This window comes from Zonotrichia albicollis, chromosome W (assembly GCF_047830755.1).
Source record: "Zonotrichia albicollis isolate bZonAlb1 chromosome W, bZonAlb1.hap1, whole genome shotgun sequence".
Lineage (NCBI taxonomy): Eukaryota > Metazoa > Chordata > Aves > Passeriformes > Passerellidae > Zonotrichia > Zonotrichia albicollis.
Genome location: NC_133859.1, coordinates 5,596,831 through 5,616,115, shown reverse-complemented (window position 1 = coordinate 5,616,115; position 19,285 = coordinate 5,596,831). Strand labels below are relative to the sequence as shown.

The 19,285-nt window shown below is 43.5% G+C and overlaps 1 protein-coding gene across 17 annotated transcripts in view; it reads left to right on the top strand.

The window, feature by feature from the left end:
- LOC141726960 (5'-AMP-activated protein kinase catalytic subunit alpha-1-like) overlaps positions 1 to 19,285 on the top strand; it is a 114,419-nt gene that overhangs the window by 73,474 nt on the left and 21,660 nt on the right. For all 17 annotated transcript variants that reach the window (XR_012577918.1, XR_012577917.1, XM_074532096.1 and 14 more), the window contains 2 exons: positions 15,165 to 15,651; positions 16,058 to 16,184. Coding sequence is in view for 15 of the 17 variants with exons in the window: in XM_074532096.1 (XP_074388197.1) it covers positions 15,165 to 15,651; positions 16,058 to 16,184 (614 nt within the window). In the remaining 2 variants the exon portion in view is untranslated. The remainder of the gene's footprint in view (positions 1 to 15,164; positions 15,652 to 16,057; positions 16,185 to 19,285) is intronic.

Here is a 19,285-nt window from a genome sequence, read left to right as displayed (position 1 = left end):
CAGTGGTGTGCCTGCGTCTAAGCTTGAACAGGGTTGGCTGAGGGTCCCTTGTATAGGTTTGAATCCAACCTATTGTATTGTGACAATTCCTCCTTTCCTTTTTAATAAAAAATGTAAAATGTTGTCTGTTATCCTACCTGCAAGGGCCCTTTGCAGACAGGGTGACAGAAGACAGCATGGGTCTAATTTAAATGACGTTTTCCACCGAATTTGACAAACCTAGCTCCCCTCAGCCAGCAATCTGTCCCATGTACCACTGGAGTTGTAGCACTCACTTCCAGGAGCTGTTAGGCAAGATCACAACCCTTCAGGCTAATATGCCAAAGGTTAACTACTTATAGGTACAAGTTACAACTTAACTCTACCACTAAGAAACCATTTAACCCTTAGAACCATTAGAAAAACCCAATTATCAGAAAAACAGTTTGTAAACAGAAAAACAATTGGTAAACTAAGAAAGTCCTTAAATGAACTGTCACTTCAATACTCCCAGATTTCCATGAGGTAAGCAAGTTGTTTCCATCACTGTTCCACACATGGCTGCACAATGTTTGTTGACAGGCTGTCACGATCCGCTAGTACAAGCAGGGGTCGTGATGGTTCGTTAACTGATGTCAGAGTGCAAAAACAACACAGAGGGGATTTCAGTATTAATCAAAACAAATGCACCTTTTATTGAGTGCCCACAGCAAATGCAATAGAAGGATTAGAAAGGAGATAAAGGAGAGAGAGAGAGAGAGAGAGAGAGAAAGGGGGGAGGAATAGCTACCAACGGAGAGACAAAATCCTCATGGTCCAGCCAATAGATCTGTCTTGTTGCGTCAGGGAGAATCTCAAAGTCTTGGTTAACTCAGGGGTCCATTATAGCCCTCTGACAAGGGGGCAATAGGTAAAAGACAATGGAGAAATAAGTCTATTGAAAAATGGGTACAGACAGTCCATGTTCTGAAGCAGGGCAAGTCAATTTCAGCAGTGAGCAGGACCCATTGTTCTTGGTCCGGAGAATACATCTGCAGGCAACAGTTGGCAAACATCCCACTTCAGTCAGGCCTGGGCCCCTGTGTTGGAATTATAAGGGTCTCAGTCTTAGTCCTTGGGAGGGGGCTTCAATCCTCCGTCCGTCATGGTGGTTGTGAGGCAGATGAGGGATTTTCCATGCGGGATCACCAAAGTTACCTGTTGTTCTCTTATTGTTGTTATCATATTTCTAAAGTCCTGTACCTTCTGGGTGGTTTTCTCACACGCAGCTCTTCACAGCAGTGTTGCTCCTGCTTCTTCATTAGGGCTCCTCCAAGGCTCTCCCTGACCGGCCAAACCACCCCCTTTTATCCCAGTTATCTTCATTAGCCACAGATGCCACCCAATTAAGGACATCACAGCTGCAGCCCATTTAGAACAACTAGGATCAGGGCAAGGCCACTTATACAGTACACATATTTTACTAGGACTCCTACTATATTTCCCCCTTTTCTTTTACTTATAGATATTCAAATACAATACAGATATTAAAGTACAATACATACATTTCCCCATGACTCAAAGGCCATGTACAACACACACAGCTCCTTGCTCAAAGGCCATACTTCTCACAGCTCCTGGCTGTCACAGCTCCTCGACTCAAAGGCCACGTTCTTCTACAGCTCTCAGCTGTCCTATCTTCTATCACGTCTTGTTGTTGTTATATTTCTAGAGTCACACCTCTCAGACTGCCACAGCTCTCAGCTGTCCTATCTTCTATTACCACTCATTGTTGTTATATTTCTAGAGTCCCAGCTCTCAGGCTGCCACAGCTCTCGGCTGTCCTATCTTCTATCACGTCGGGATCACCACTTGTTGTTCTCTTATTGTTGTTATCATAGTTCTAAAGTCTCGTACCTTCTGGGTGGTTTTCTCACACACAGCTCTTCACAGCAGTGTTGCTCCTGCTTCTTCATCAGGGCTTCCCCAAAGCTCTCCCCAACTGGCCAACCCACCCCCTTTTATCCCAGTTATCTTCATTAGCCACAGATGCTGCCCAATTAAGGACATCACAGCTGCAGCCCGTTTAGAACAACTAGGATCAGGGCAAGGCCACTTATACAGTACAAATATTTTACTAGGACTCCTACTATAGTTACCCTAGGAAGTCAGACTTTCTCCAAAGAGGGTGGCATCTGGCCAAAAGGTGGGGAAATTCATGGGCTATTGTGATGAGCAGGTAGCATGAAGCAGGTGTAAGACTGTGGTGACACAGCAAGCACACCTGCAAACAATCATTTGGTGAGCATTTACCTCAACCAGGCCAGAACTCCAGTCAGGGTCTTCAGGGTCTTGGTCTCTGTCCTTGCAACGGTCGTAGGGCAAAAGAGGGAAACTTCGGACCATCTCTTACACAGGCCGTCAGAAGGATGCTGCTTGTGGGCTCAGGCAGGACAGACCATATTAGGTCTTTGGTCACTTTCTACCTGCATCTAGTACATTTGGGGCTGTCTTTGAAATGTCCCCTGTGATATGGACTGGTGTGACCAGTTTACCTTCACATGGCCTTGTTGTCCACATCTGTAACAATGGTGAGTTTGTTTAACAGCAGCTGTAATAGTATTAGCTAACATATCCATGTTGTGAGATACAGTTACAACCTTAGGACATGCATTTATCATATCCTCTAGGGATGGATTCTCTTTAGATAATGCATCTATTATCTTTCTACAGTCTTCATTTGCATTATCTTGTGCTAACTGTAGTATTAATTGGCTCCTTGCTTTTCTGTTTGCTATCTGTTTTTCCACAGCATCTTGTAATTGCTCTATGAACCACATATATAGTTTGTTGGGGTTTTATCTTATACTTGAATAACTTTGGGAAGACACAGGCATATTTGTACTTTTTGTTAGAGCTCGCATTTCTAAGTCCTTTGCTTGGGCTAGGATTAAGGGGTCCAGGTGTACTTGGGTTTTTGGGTCTTCCATGGGGGGCAATCCCATAGGTTGAGAAATCCCTGACCCAAAACATGGGTCCTGCTGTGAAGCTCTTGAATTTTGCAGTCCCTGGTCTTCTGCATAAGACGTCCAGGCAGGGGGTTAATTCACTAGCAGTTATAAATCGAAGCCTATTTGCAACAGCAGGTGATCCTAACCTGTGTTTAACAGCCAGTTGGCATAGTTCTGAAAGGATTTGCCAATTAAAGGGCACATATTTGTTGGGTGTTGTCCCATTACCTCATACAACTGGGAATGCTGCAATTGCTCCCCCTCTCACTGCTAGTCCTCTGATGATGGTGAATACATGGGTACAAAAATTAGTTCAGCCCCCCTCTCTATCCCCACATTCTATTGCTTTTTGTTTTACCTCCATCCAGAAGATTACCAGGTCACAAGTGGGGATGGTTTCTGCTCGGAACATCAGAGAGGCTGGAGCTGTTGTCAGCAGGGTTGCAAGGGCTTCTTTGGGTTGTTAGAACTTTGGCTGTAGGTGTGATGGTGCTATGGCAGCGACAGGTGCTGGGCTGGGAGCGGGACTCAGCATCGTGGTGCTGGGACTTCATGGTTTCGGTGCATTTCCGGATGTGATGTAGTGACAACATCCAGGCATTTCTAGTGACATCATCTTGGGCCCCATCCCTGTGTTGCAGCAGCAGGCGTGACCAGCAGAGCTGGGACTGTGGGCGCAGTTTGTGGGCTGAGCCAACCAGCTCCAGGCAGGGGCGGTCCAGGCATTTCCATGGTGATGATGGGCGTGGGCAGCTCCGGTGGTGAGGGGGTGATCCCGGGAGCCCCATGGAGCTGTGTCATGGTCACAGGATGCTCAGCCAAGATGGCGGTGTGGTCTGACCCAGCACATCAGCCCCACAGCGTGGACACTGGGTGCTCTGGTGCTGCACAGCACCCCCACAGCGTGGGCACAGGGCGTTCTGGCACCACACTGCATCCCTGTGCTATGGGAACAGGGTGTTCCAGCACCGCCCAGCATCTTGGCGCAGGCGCACCTTCGCTACTTGCTGTGGTTCCGCCTGCTGCTGGGGCCCCACTGGCCACTGCAGAATTGCTGCCACTCTGAGCTCTTCCGCTCCCCTCTGTTGCATAGTGGAAACACACTGAAGCCCTGCCACGTGGAGCGATCGCATAATCTGGCTCATTGTTGCCTGACGCAGTTTGTCCGTGCACCGGAGCACTGCCACGTGTGGGGGTTGTGGAAAGTGGCTTGCCAGGGTACGGTGCTGGTGCAGGGGGCACATTCAGGGTGACACAGCCGCACAGGATGGCAGAGCCCCACAGGGTGACCATTTCATCCAGCTACATGCTCTGTGGGCTTGGAAGGGTGCCCAACTCCCCCACTAATGCCTCTGGTGCCCAGTCCTCACCATGTGCTCCGGTATTTAACAGTCTCATCTATGGGAATTAATCATGCCGACTCCATTTTCTTCATCGTGGAAAAAGCCCCTTCTTTATTCATGTAACTCGGTTTTATACAGTTTTACAGACCTCATGTGTGACTCCAATTGGTTAGTAGCTTTCTTGCCAATTACTTTTATTGGTTAGTAACAAGTTGTTATCCTGTATTGACTGGTCACTCAAACCCCCGGTGTGTACATGCAGGAAAAGTTGTTTGTGAGAGATAGTTTTCATTTTTATGACGGTGTAAAAACAATTCATAGAGGTGGCTAGTTGTTTTTTCACGCAGGAATAGATTGTTATGCTAACAAACTGCTCACACCAGGATTGCTTTCACATGGGAACTTGCAAAGTGCTAGCTTCCCTTAGAAGAAATGACAGGCTAACAGAGCAGGCCTGATATTATGAGGCCTTTTTCTTATAATTTTTCCACTTTACTGCAACACTCATCAAATCTAAAATAACTTTCCGGGGCTTTATAACTTTTATTGGGCTTTCATCACCTCTGGAAGCTGCTTGAATTATAAATTGGCCAGTTCGCACCCAGGTATTCAAATCAAGGGCCGCCTCTTTAGTTGTGTCCAATCCGTGGTTCTTAGCCCACATTATTAAAGCTAACAGTGCCTCTTCATCATAATCGACGTCCCATTCCTCTAGAAGAAGTTTCCATACCTTCATAACTGGATGATCCTGCACAGAGACAAAGCCACGATTTTTTCAGTGGGGTTTTTCTTCTATTTTTCAGCTTTTTCAGCTCCTCTGCCATTTGGGGTTTTTTTTCAGCTCTTCCAGCTTCTCTGGCTTCTATGCTGTTTTTGTCTCCCCTGCACTGTACACAGAGATGGCTGTGTCCTCACACAGGAGCACCACGTGTTACGTGAGGTCGTGGTCAGAGACAGACAAATGACATGAACTCTCCGAAGATCATGAGACAAACAGCAGCGGTTTATTATGGAAGACTCTTTATATAGGGGGTTTGAAAGTCCCATGTTAAAACAGCTGATGGGTTGAGATCTCTCCCCACTTAGATCTCTGGCCAGTGGTGTGCCTGCCTCTAAGCTTAAACAGGGTTGGCTGAGGGTCCTCTATATAGGTTTGAATCCAACCTATCGTACCGTGACAAAAAATCACAGATGTGTTTGGGGTTAAAAGGGATAATCACCCAAGGCTACATGGTCTTCCTTTTATTATGCAATGGGATGGCAGGCCAAGCCCAATCCCCACAAATTAAAAATACTCCAGGAGGTAAAAGTAATGGAGCATTGGTTGAGCAAGAAATAATCCTGGATGTATAATTACACCATGTGCTCGCATTTTTATACACAGGTTCATGAGGGGAAACAGCCCAAGCCTTAGACTGATTTTTCCCAGAATAATTAAACCTTTTACAAAGATCCATTTTCACTGAGCCCAGAAGTTCTAACTCTCGAGCCTCAAGGGACACCAGGGAAAATAAGGGGTCCATTGATCCCAGGCATCAGCATGATTGCTGTTTTGCAACATTGTATTTGCCTGACTCAGGCAAGGCCAATTGTCTAAGGGCAGAGCAGCAAGGCATGTTGAAAAACGATTATCAGGGGATGCAGTGGCCAAACACAACATATCTTGTCCTGTAACATTCACCAAGGTTACCCAAACATCTGTTTTAGGTTGGTTAACAGGCAATGTCTGAGCACTAGAAACAATTCCCAGTAAATACTATAATATTCAGGAAGTCATAATTTATCCTTATTCTCAGTAGGAATAAGCCACTGGTTTGGAGTAATTTCCAATTGTTCAGGTAGATCCAACTTATACCCACACACTAATCGTTGAATTTGTGTTATTTTTGCTGCTTCTCGTTGGATCACATTGACAGCAAGCACCTTGCCTTTTATGAGATGTGCAGTACCACAGTATCCCATATTCAACACATTTGCATAGGTCAAACAGGTGCTGATGTGGCTAGATCCTGTTCACAAGGATTCTCCTCTGATGTTGGTGATAAGGTGAATCTTCTGATGATGCAGTCAAAGGTTCTGTAAACAGCTTCACATTATTTGCTGGAATCCACTTGGGACCATTCTCTGTGGAGACACTAGCAAAACCTCTACCCCAGGTGACCAAAGGGTAAGGCCCCAGTATTTTACTGAATTCTGGATCCTTCACTAAAACAAGGGGTTTTTCCTTTTGTTGTAATTGTAAATTACAATTAAAATGTCGAACAATCGGTGGGTTGGGGTCCATCAAAGAACAATGAAAAGAGTTGAAAACATAAAGGGCTTTCTGTAGTCTCTCGGCAGGGATGCCATCTCCGGTTCCCCCTTCTGTTGACTTAAGAGATGCTTGAGGCAGCCATAAGCCTGTTCAATGATAGACTGGCCTGTTGGGGAATGAGGAATACTTGTTTTGTGCATAATTCCCCACAAGGCAAAAAAAATAGTAACTTGACGGGAAGTATAATCTGGTCCATTGTCTGTCCTTACTTCAGATGGTATACCAAGAGTTGCAAAAACAGCAGTGAAGTGTCTACAGACATCTTTAGCTGTTGCCCTTGAATGGACTGATGCAAAAAGAGCATCAAAAAAGATATCAATAGAGGAATGAATGTATTTTCAACAGCCAAATTCAGAAAAATGGGTAAAGTCTGACTGCCAGATTTGAAGGCTCTGAAGCCCTCTGGGATTAAGACCTGCAACAGAGGGAAAAGAACACCTTTGGCAATCAGGACAAACAGCAATAATTGCTGAAGCTTGGGCTTTGGTAATGCCATCATGTCAAAGCAAAGCAGCAGCATTTTGGTGAAAAAAAGAATGGCTCAATTTAGCCTGTTCTATCTTATTAGGTAGAACAGTTTGTAGTACAGGCATTGTTCAAAGGTCAGCCTGCCTGTTCCCTTCAGCCAAAAATCCGGGAAGGTCTATATGCAATCGAATATGCATAACAAAGTAAAGGGACGTTCTATTTTAAAAGAAAAAAACAAGGAGCTGCAACCAATTAAAAAGTTGTTAATTTTCAACCTCTCTGATGCCTCAGCTCTCATCACGATTCCTGCATCATTAGCTGAATCTGTAACCACATTAAAAGGAACAGAAAATTTTTTAAAAGCTCTGACAACAGCAGCAAGTTCAACAATTTGGGGGGACCCCTCAATTGTGGATGCATCTGCTCTCCAGGCACTAGAAGAGGGATCTCTCCATATTACCACTGATTTATGAGAGCGACCAGAACCATCTATGAATACTGTTAAAGCTTGAAGTGGAACCTCACTCTTCTTTGGTTTTTCTATCAATTGAAATAGAGGTATTAAAAGCTTATGTTTTGGAGGATGTATTGAGATTTGTCCACTGAATTCAGCAAAGGCCATCTGAACATCCTCTGATTCCTGAAATATCCAATTCTAATAAAAGGTGGTAAGAGATAGGAAAATAGTGGAAAATTCCACTCCCTCAACAGAAGTGAGTCTTTGTCAGGCCTTAACAACTAATTGGGCCATAATTTCATGTTGAGTACTGATGATTTTGGTCATTTGGTGTGGTAAAAAAATCCATTCAATGATAAACAAAGGGTCTGGTGCCTTGGAGTCTCATTGATAAATCAAAGTGTGGGGCCTTTTTGCTGGACGCAAAATTATTAAAAAGAAAGTCAGTTCAGATGCCCAGTGTTCGGCTTGTTGGCTTACTAAGGTATCAGATACGCATTGCAGCACCTGCTGAGCTTGTAAAGTTACCTAGGTGATAAAAGGTCTGAGTCTTATTTTAGCAATTCAAAGGACTTAGCTCTGCATTTGAAATTCCTATCAAGGAACACCCAGTTGATTGCTCCCAAAAGTTTTTGCACATCATGTAAGGTGCGAATGTTTGTCTGAATTTGCAGAGCTTGGGGGGAAATTGAATGGACTCCAATGTGCCACCACAAATACCTCCATGGGAGGTGTTTTCGGACCTTTTCAGGAGCTATGCAAAGCCCTGCATTATTTACAGCTTATGTAACAAGGGCTAAGGTTTTCTCCATGACTTCCCATTCTTCAGCTGCTACAAGAACATCATCCATATGATGATAAAAGAGAATATTAGGCATTTGTTGACGAACATGTTTGAGGACCTTAGCAACATATCACTGGCAAATAGTACAGGAGTTTTTCATGCCTTTAAGTAAAACAACCCAGTGATATCACTGTAAGAGAACCTGCATGTTTGTGGTTAAAACTGAAAAGGCAAATTTAGGCGCATCATCAGGACGTAAAGGAATATTAAAAAAATCAATCTTTTAAATCAATAACAGTCAAGTGGCAGTTTTGGGGGATCGTGGTAGGAGGTGGGAGACCAGGCTGTAATGCCCTCATGTCCTCCATAGCTGCGTTGATTTTTTTAAGATCATGGAGTAAATGCAACATGCCAGTTTGTTTTTTGATAACAAATACAGAAGAATTCCAAGGACTGGTAGAAGGGACAATATGTCCTTTCTGGAGTTGTTGTTGGACCAACTCCATTAATGCACACAGTTTTTGCAATGGTAGGGACCATTGATCCACCCAAACTGGATTTTCTGTTTTTCAGGTTGGTTTTAAAGTGTTGCATGCTTCAATGGCCCCCATTAAAAATCTGATTGAATTCTAAAGTTCCATTGGTAGAGAACATCCCTCCCCCATAGCACCATCGACACTGGTAACACAAATTATTTGACTGAGGTGAGGTGTCCCTCAGGGCCTTTGATCTATATCAAGTGCCAGCTTTGATACCTGCAGCTGCTCCCTCCAATGCCTGAAAGTGCCTGAGGCACTTCAGCAAGGGACCATTGTGAGGGCCATTTAGCTTGAGAGATAACTGTAACATCAACCCCTGTGTCTATGAGACTGACAAGTGTTATCTCTTGTCCATTTAATGTCAGGGTACATCGGCATGAGGGGCATTGTTCTAATATAGGTTGTACCCAGCATACTTGGGTGTCCTAGTAGACCCAAATTCCCCTTATCGCGTTATGTCTGTGAACGGTACGCTCATGGTTTGGGGAAGTAAAATCAATTGAACTATTCGAGTTCCTTGGGGAATGGTGCAAGGTGGTTGAGGTGTCCAGGCCATAATCATAATTTCATAGTCAGAGTCAGAGTCTATAACCCCAGAGAGAACAAACAGTCTCATCAAAGAGGTGGATGACTAACCTAAAAGCAATGCATGCATATGCTGCCCTGGTGGACAAAAAACTCCTGTGGGAAGCAAATGAACAGATGAATCAAGTAATGTTACTGTGATGGAGGTTGCCAGGTCCAGTCCGGTGCTTCCTGGTGTGGTGAGTTGTAAATCCGCAACGGTCCGGCAAAGGCTGCTTGTGGCAGTGGCTGGACTGAGGCTTGCTGTGTTCCGCTCTGAGGCATCCACTGGGGCATTTGTGTCTGTGCGCGGTGCCACCCCGTGCTTCAGCTCCGGTTTCTCTATATCGGGTGCCCTTCAAAATCATACTTGGAATGACATTGATTAGGATAATGCCTTCCTTTATGGCACTGAGGGCAAATACTGTGAGCTTTGGATCTGGCCTCCCCCTTTTGGAAACAGTCCTTTTTCAAATGCCCAGATTTTTTGCACCCGAAGCATGTTTGTGGGTCCCCTGGCATAATCTTCAAAGCTGTAAAGGCATTAGCTATACCAGCCCCCACAGCCTCATAAGTAACTGTTGCTGTATGCTGAAGTGTGCTGAGGCAATTACATGCTTCAATCATTTCCAGCAGGGTGGGTTCCTCCTTAGGCAAGGACTTAAGCAGTTTTTTACAGTCCTCATTCGCATTTTCAACAGCTAATTTTAAAAGCAACACCTCTCTGACAATGTCATTCTCAATTTGTCTTTCACAAGCTTGTTTTAAGCTGTCAATAAATTGCATATGAGATTCAGCTGGTCCTTGCTTTACAGTAGTAAATACTTTTTGGGGGGTCGCAGCATCGGGAACCTTTAAAAATGCGATACGCGCAGCTTCAGTAATGCCCTCAAGGGCTTCTCTAGGAATGCGGGCTTGCCCCACAGGGTCTGAGTGAGCCCCTTCCCCGGCCAGGTGGTCAATCATGAGGGCTGTGATATTCTGGTTTGTATGCCCTACAAACCTTACAAGCAAAACTTCTAACCCCTTTTTCCACTGAGCATCAAAAATAGCATACTGAGTTGGGGTTAATAATACTTTTGCCAGTCCCTTGAAATTATGAGGGGGTCATAGGATGAGTTGACAATGTAGACTGTAAAAGATTAACAAAATAGGGAGACCCTAGCCCGTGTTCTGTAGCCGTGTGGAGTAGTCCCTTAATTTCCGAATAGCAAGGGGTTCCCACTGTGGGTTGTTTCCCCTGGCACCGCAAAGCCTGACTGGCACAACTATTTTCGCTGCGATATCAAAATCCCCCTCCTTAAGAGCCTTTTTCTTTAACTGCATCCAGTTATCATGAGGATCAGGAGGCAATAGATCAGTCTTATTATCTGAAGGTCCCTGGTCGATGGGTGTCCGGTTTATCTCGGCTGTTTGAGGGGCCTGGAAGGCCCGGGGGTGGCCTTGGGGCAGCCCGCGTGTCGAAGGACGAGAAGAGGCTTCAGTTCTTCTTTCTGGTTTTATGTTTATTAATTGTTTATCTAAAAGATGTTCTTTCAGCCTAACAAAGATCCGCTCAGCAGTCAGCCATGGGCACACTGTCCCTGCCCTCCGGGGCAGGCACCTATCTTTATACCCATTGTGACGTGTACAATATTTATCATTTTTCCCCAATACCATCTATTCTTATAACTCGGTGTACTCTCAATAATAACCAATCCAAAAGTGCCACCGTGGCCAAAGAAGATGGAGGAGAGGAGGAAGAAGAAGGAGGGCAGGACACACCCCAATTCCTCCATCTTACTCCTCTAAACCCCCCTGTACATAAATCTTAAACCTTGTGTCTCACCCTCTAATTAGCTAATCTTTTCACCCTTCACCCTGTGAAGCCCTCATCCTTGTCGTCTCCTGTGTAGGGTTAAAGTCCAGCTACCAGACACTTCTGGCAACATTCCAGGAGTCCCGAGCCCCCCCAGGGTCTCGGTGGCTCAGCATCTCAGGACTGAGATCTTGAGATCCGACAGATGGGGTCCCTGTCCTCACTGCTAGAGCCGCAGGTAGCAATCTAGGCTGTTAACAACCATGAGACAAGATGCCTTCCCCTCCTTTATTTGGGCAGAGGGGAGGTTGATAGCTGCAGCCACTCTTCAGTATCAGAGGGCCAGTTTCAAGTGGGTAGGGAGAGTCAGAGTGGGGTAGGAGGCCAGCAGTATCTGCAGAGGATACAGCCTGAGACTGCTCTTGCTTTTTCAATGTCTCAAAATTCATTATCCAGGATGGGAGCATACACATTGCCAACTTGTGTCCTATAGTGGCTAAATCATAGAGCTTAACTCCCACATCATCCCAAACAGCACTTGTAAAAATAGAGGAGGCAGCGATGTCAGAACGTTTAACATCCACCCATTTTAGAATGAGCTTGAAGTCCAGCTTTGGCAAGGACTTGCAATGTTTTACAAGAAAAGCAAGCATTAGTTTAAAAATGCCTCTCTCTTTAGACATGCTTTGTCCCATGTTCCCCCTGACTCACCTCCTTCTTTGTGGAGAGATTATTTTGGGCCCACTCCTGGTTCTGGCACTAGCACTTCCAGTTCTGAGGTCTTGCCGACTGCAGCCAGATAGGCTGGTTCTTGCTCCTCACACAGGGCTACCAGTTATTGACGATGGAGAGACAGGGACATCTGAACTTGGATCAGAAGATGATTTTTATTGAGAATACAAAGTATTTATTTAGGATTGACTTGTATGACACATATAGGGTTCTATTTTTGGTAACAATCTCCTGTTGGTTACGCATGACATCCGTTGCCTGGTAATCATTATCTTATCACAAAGTTTCACAACATGTCTCTTGGTCGCTTCTACACCAGGGAGCAGTTATCTGTGTCTGTCTCTCCTATGGTTTCTGCTCAATCAGGCCTAAGATATCAGGCTCCTTTATCAGTTCCACTGTACTCTCTGTCTTACTCTCCATAGCTCAAGGCCTTATCCAACCTGGCCTTGAACACTTCCAGGGATGGGGCATCCACAACCTCCTGGGCAACCTGTCCCAGTGCCTGACCACCCACACAATAAAGAATTTCTCCCTAATATTTAACCTAAGTTTCCCCTCTTTCAATTTGTACCCATTACTCCTTGTCCTATCACTACAGTTCTTAACAAAGAGTCCCTCTCTGGCTTTCCTGTAGGCTCCTTCAGATACTGGAAGGTGATGTGAGTTCTCCAGGCTGAACAGCCCGAACTTTCTCAGCCTGTCTTCATAGAGAAGGTGCTCCAATCCTCTTATCAAGTTAGTCTCCCTTCTCTAGACTTGCTCCAACAAATCCATGTCTTTATGTTGGGGACACCAGACCTGAATGCAGTACTCCAGGTGGAGTCTCACAAGAGCAGAACAGAGGGGGAGAATCACCTCCCTCACCCTGCTGGCCATGCTCCTTTGGATGAAGCCCAGGATTCCATTGGCTTTCTGGGCTGTGAGTACTGACTGCCAGCTCATGGTGAATTTTTCATTACTTATCACCCCCAAGTCCTTCTCTGCAGAGCTGCTCTCAATCACTTCTCTGCCCAACCTGTAGGTGTGCCTGGGATTTCTTTGACCCAGGTGTAGGACTTCGCACTTTGTTTTGTTGAACTTGATGAGGTTTACACAGGCCCACTTCTCAAGTGTGTCAAAGTCCCTCTAGATGGCATCCTTTCCCTCCATTGTGTCAACTGCACCACACAGCTCGATGGTGTCAGCAAATTTGCTGGGGGTGTCCTCGATCCCACTGTCCATGTTGTTGACAAAGATGTTGAACAATATTGGCCCCAGTACCCACCCCTGAGGGACACCACTCATCACTGGTCTCCATGTGGACAATGAGCTGTTGACCCCAACTCTTTGCATGCTACCAGCCAGTTCTTTATCCACTGAGTGGGCCATCCATCAAATCCATGTCTCTCCAATTTGGAGACATGGATGTCATGCGGGACTGTGTCAAACACTTTGCGCAAGTTCAGGCAGATGATGCCAGTTGCTCTGCCCTATCTACCAATGCTGTAGCCCTGTCACAGAAGATCACCAAATCACAATCACCTCTGTTTTCCACGTGCCTTAGCATAATTTCCAGGAGAATCTGCTCCGTGATCTTGCCTGGCACAGAGGTGAGACTGACTGGGCTGTAGTACCCTGAGTCTTCTGCTTTCCCCTTTTTAAAAATGGGAATTGCATTTCCTTTTTTCCAGTCCTTGGGAATTTCACCTGACTGCCACTATTTTTCAAAAATGATGGATAGTGGCTTAGCAACTTTCTCTGCCAGCTCCGTCAGGACCCATGAATGAATCTCATTGGGTCCCATGGACTTGTGCACATTCATGTTCTTTACATAGTCTTGAACCTGATATTTTTCTACAATGGGCTTAGGGACTCCATTCTCCCACTCCCTTGCTTAACTTGGGGGGTGTGGCTGGAGCACTTGCTGTTGAAGACTGAGGCATAGAAGTCATTGAGAAGCCTTACAGAAATCAAAGCACTGAGAACTAAATATTGTAAAACTTAAGCTAAGTTCCTATCCATTCATCTAAGTCATGTTAAATAAGTCCGAAAGACAAGTGATATGAAAAAATATGTTGAAAATTGTTGCCTACAGAGCATGGATGGATTTTTGAATCCTAAACAATTTTGTCTTGTTAGCTATGAGACATCATCTCAGTTTAAAAGATAAACTTTTGACTTTGACTCCCTTAATTTTTCTAGCAGTATGTGCATGCAAAGAGGCCCACTGTAACAAACAGTGACAAAATAATCAGTTTTTCAGCTAGAGCTGTGCTTTATAATCATATAGGAAATGCTTTTTCTACTTCTAAGTTAATTGCTTTCATATGATGCAAGTACATTTTGACCAATTCAGTTGTGCTAAAGCATGTTCTCAGGCTCATACTGACTAGAGCTTGATCAATATAACTGCTCTTAAATCTGTAGCAATTCTTTATGCTATAGAATAGAATACTTATAAAATTAGCATAATATCATATCCTTTGACTAATTAAACAGCTTACTCTAGGCACACAAAATTATTTATTTCTGTATGATTGAGCAACCTAAGTATTTGGTTCCTTCTATATATTTCCTTTTCACTCTTAGCCTATGGACACACTAGTAAAGAGGTACAGATCAGCTCTTCTGTAGCCTTCCCTCAACTCTTTAAGGCTTGAAGAGACAGCAGGGGTTTTCTGAATGGAAAACTCATAGGCAGCTTGTTGGGGGTGGGAAGCATGTGACTTCAGTGTTCAAACATCTACTAAAAAAAACTATTCAGTATCAAGATTTCTTTAATTTGTTAAGTATTCTTATGTATGTACTTGGGGAGGAACAACTTTGATTGGGTAGCATATATATTTCAGTTGAAAATATCTCAAAACTAAAATTATTTTTCTTTTTACTACCTCTAACTACAAACCCAAGGCCAAAACCACAACTATTTATATAAAAAGCTGGTTGACTTATAGAAAGATATTATTCAAGATCAGGTAGTTGAAACCCTTAGAAGAAAGAGGCATTTTTCAGTCTCCTGCAAAATGTCTAGCAAAATCTTGTGAAGGAGATGATTACTTTTCACTATGTACTGTTGTGTTGCACAGAAGGGGACTTGTATTGACAACTGTTGATCTTTTTTGTATAGACTATGAATAATTTTATTTTAAAAATAATTTAATAATAAAAATGCTTGCTTTGCATATATATACTCAGATTTTATTTTTAAATCTAGAGAACATGAATGGTTTAAGCAGGACCTTCCCAAGTACCTGTTTCCTGAAGACCTGTCATATAGTTCTACCATGATTGATGATGAAGCCTTAAAAGAAGTGTGTGAGAAGTTTGAATGCACTGAAGAAGAAGTGCTAAGTTGTCTGTACAGCCAAAATCATCAGGATCCTTTAGTGGTTGCTTATCACCTCATTATAGATAATAGGAGAATAATGAATGAGGCCAAAGACTTCTACTTGGCTACAAGCCCACTGGATTTTTTTCTTGATGATCACAATCTGTCTCGACCTCATCCTGAAAGAGTGCCATTCTTAGTAGCTGAAGTACCACGTCCCCGCCATACTCTTGATGAGCTGAATCCACAGAAGTCAAAACACCAAGGTGTAAGAAGAGCCAAGTGGCACTTGGGAATACGGAGTCAGAGTAGACCAAATGATATCATGTCTGAAGTTTGTCGAGCAATTAAACAACTGGATTATGAATGGAAGGTAAAGAATAAAGGGTCTTTGCAGCAGACAACAGTAAATTTTTTTTGAGCTGTGTAATAACATAGCCTTGAAGTATGAAACTGTCTTCTCCTGGGCTGTGGAAAATAGTCTTGTATGCCTGTACTGACTACTTGTGTTTGCTGTGCAGGAAGGGTTTGGGGAGGAAGGCCATTTATGCTGGCAGGAATAATCTTGCTAACGTGTTTAATCTTTCTACTGGGGCTCTGGAAATATGTTGAGTAGGGTGTTTTGTTTGAGGTTTTTTTGGTGTGTTTTTGTTGGTAATAAAAACTCTGACAGGTAAACCTGAAATCACTTAATAACATCAGTGACTTGAAATAAGAAAAACAATGTGCAGTGCTTCTAAAACAGTTCTAGTTACTAAGTCAAATCTCTTGTGTACTAGGTTGTAAATCCATACTATCTGCGTGTTCGAAGCAAGAATCCAGTAACAAGTGCATATTCCAAAATGAGTCTACAGTTGTATCAGGTGGATAGCAGGACGTACTTACTGGACTTCCGTAGCATTGATGGTATGTAAAGACTTACATAAGTCAATGAACTTGTAAGAGGAAAAATTTTAAATGCAAACATGTCTTAACTTACTTGTTTATAAGTGATGTCAGTGTTGCCCTTTATTAGTTTAAGCCAAGCTAGATCTGTATTAATGTTTCTTTATTCCTTCCTTATCTAGTGTTCCTATGATCAGATGGTTAGCTGTTTCATTCCTTAAATAATCACTTTTTAGCTATATCAACTCTCAAACTGCTCCATTTTGTGTCTGCACCAGCACTAATATTGCTGGTGCAAAAGGGGAAGGTTTGTTGGAGGTGAGTTTTGAATCAACCTAAACTGGTTTTGTGGCCTCACCCCCAAATTTAAACTTTAGATATGAAGTAAGTATGGGAACATATTTTCCTAGTGAAGATAAAGTTTGGCATTTAGGCATGCAAATTTAACTTTAGCTGTGCATTGCTGTACTGCATCTGGCTGAGATGGATTTAACTTTCTTCATTGTAGCTGGTATGGTACTGTGGTTTTGATCTGTGACTAAAACAGTGTTCTGGCTAGTGCTGAACAGTACTTGCATAGTGTCTAGTCTTTCTGTTTTCTCACTGTGGTGCACCCAATGAGTAGGCTGGGGGTGAATAAGAAGATTTATGGGGACGTAACCTGGACTGCTGACCTGGCTTGATCAAAGTGATGTCATGCTATATGATGTCATACTTAGCAAAAAATCTGAGTGGATGGGAGTTTGGGGAAGGTAGCTCTTGTTCGGAGACTGGCTGCATGTTAGTATGCTTATAGGAGGTGGCACGTGGTTGCCTTTGCATGACTTTTTTTTGTTTCTTCCTTCATCTTAGTGAGCTCTTTATCTCAAACTATGAGTTTTCTTACTTTTGTCTTTCCAATTCTCCTCCTCCATTGCACTAAGGCTAGGGTAGAGTGAATGAAGGGCTGGCTGGGGATTTAGCTGTCAACAAAGTCCAACCCAACAATGCTAGGAGTAGACAAAATTTAAGATGGGCATACACTTTCAGTAAGTGAAGTCTTGAAAGCAGTTGGACAGATCTGTAGAAAAAACCTTTATAGAGTGACAATATCACAGCGTACAACTCTGTTGTGGTTTAAGCCCAGCTGGGAACTAAGCCTTACACAGCTGCTCCTTCACTTTCCCCTGGTAGAATGGAGGAGACAATCAAATGGGTAAAACTGAGAAAACTCATGGGTTTAGATAGAGACAGTTTAATACAGAAAGCAAAAGCCACGTGCAAGCAAAGCAAAACAAGAAATTTGGTTGCTCCATCCCATGGGCAGGCAGATGTTCAGCCATTTCCATCATGCATAACAGTTACTTGAGAAGACAAATGCCATCACTCCAAACATCCCCCACTTCCTTCTTCCCTCAGCTTTATATGCTGAGCATGATGTCATATGGTCTGGAATATCCCTTTCATCAGTTGGAGTCAGATGTCCCAGCTGTGTTCCCTCCCAACTTCTCGTGCATTCCCAGCCTACTTACTGGCAGGGTGGTATGAGAAGCAGAAAAGTCCTTGATGCTGTGCAAGCTCTGCTCAGCAATAACAAAAACATCCCTGTATTTTCACACACTGTTTCAGCACAAATCCAAACCATAGTCCTGTTCTAGTTACTAGGAAGAAAACTACCCATTCCAGTAAAAACCAGCACAAACTGCAAGTCATACCTTCCTGAAAATGGAGGAGCAAATATAGACTGGCCATAATGCTTGTTTTAGAGCATAGTAGACTAAAGCAATTCATAGCCAATAGTGTACATGATATGCCTAGGAAAACCTGTAATGGAAAAAGGATTTACTGGAATATGGCTGGATTATAGTACAGGATGGCTACAGCTGAGTCTCATGGCAGTTTAACCTGATCTGACTTGGCAATGCAATTCTTGCCTTGTCCCTTCTAACCATGCAAGTGCTTGCTTAGATCTAGTAGTATTTGAAACAGGGCATTAATCCCTTTCCTGCACTGACCTCTACTGTAGCATAAGACAAATGCCATTCATGTTGAAGGGGAGATGCCTGCTTAGAGCCATGCAGCTGGGGCAGCTGCAGTCCTGGCCTCAACTCTTGAGGAAATACAAGCTGAGGGCATGGATTTGGCATCTCTCTTCCAACAGTAAAGCTGATCTGACTTGGCCTCCACCACAGCTAGCCATTCTCTATCCCTCCTGCAAACTGTAGTTTAATGTAGCTTTGATGTGAACACCCAATGTCTTCTGTGTTCACTAACTTCTCTTAGAAATAACTTTTTCTGGTGACAGGTGCAGGTCAAAACTAATGTTGAGTATTTAAAGTAAGAATAGAGATACTTCAGCAGAAAATCACCTTCAGTATGAGGTAGAAATGCTTCCATCTTAGAAGTAAACTGTTGCAGCCCAAATGCATATTAAAGAGAAAAACTTCCAAAAATGAAGGATGTAGATGCTAGCATTTAATGTATCAATGAATTATAAGGAAATACAAAGTATTGTTTTGCGGAGAAAAGAAGAAACCTCACAACTTGTAAAAGTTGTAAAGCCCGGTATGCTTTATTACGACGCGCGCCGGACGCAAGACTCCCCAAAAGGGCATGCGTACCCCTGAAGATTTCAGACCTCCTTTTATCCCCCTTCCAAATGCATATGCATACAGTTTCACAATAAGTTCATACATATTCATCTTGCATGACACTTAGCACTAATTCTTCTTTATCGGAGGAATTCCTAGGTTGCCCCGTGGTTTTTCTGTTTTTCTTTCTCTGTCTCCTTGCTGTCTCTGGAACGGGGCCTCTCCTTCAGCTTTAGCTCCACAGACCCTTCACCTCTCCCAGACACTTCACCTAGTTCAGGATGGATCCTTACTCTGTCTCAGTATGAATAACCAAATAGAAAGAAAGCAAATAAAATACTATCAAAAAGCATCTACGTAATGTTCAAATTGTTATTTGATTTAACCTTATGATGCTGTCATGTTTCTGTTTTAAGTTTAAGCTAAATCTATTTGACTATTAGCTGCTGAAACTACTTCATGAAAAATGTGGTGAGTGCTGGTCTAAACTAGATGAGATAGTCCTGGAGCACAGTTCAAAGCACCAGAATAATTTGCATAAGGACATTTAAT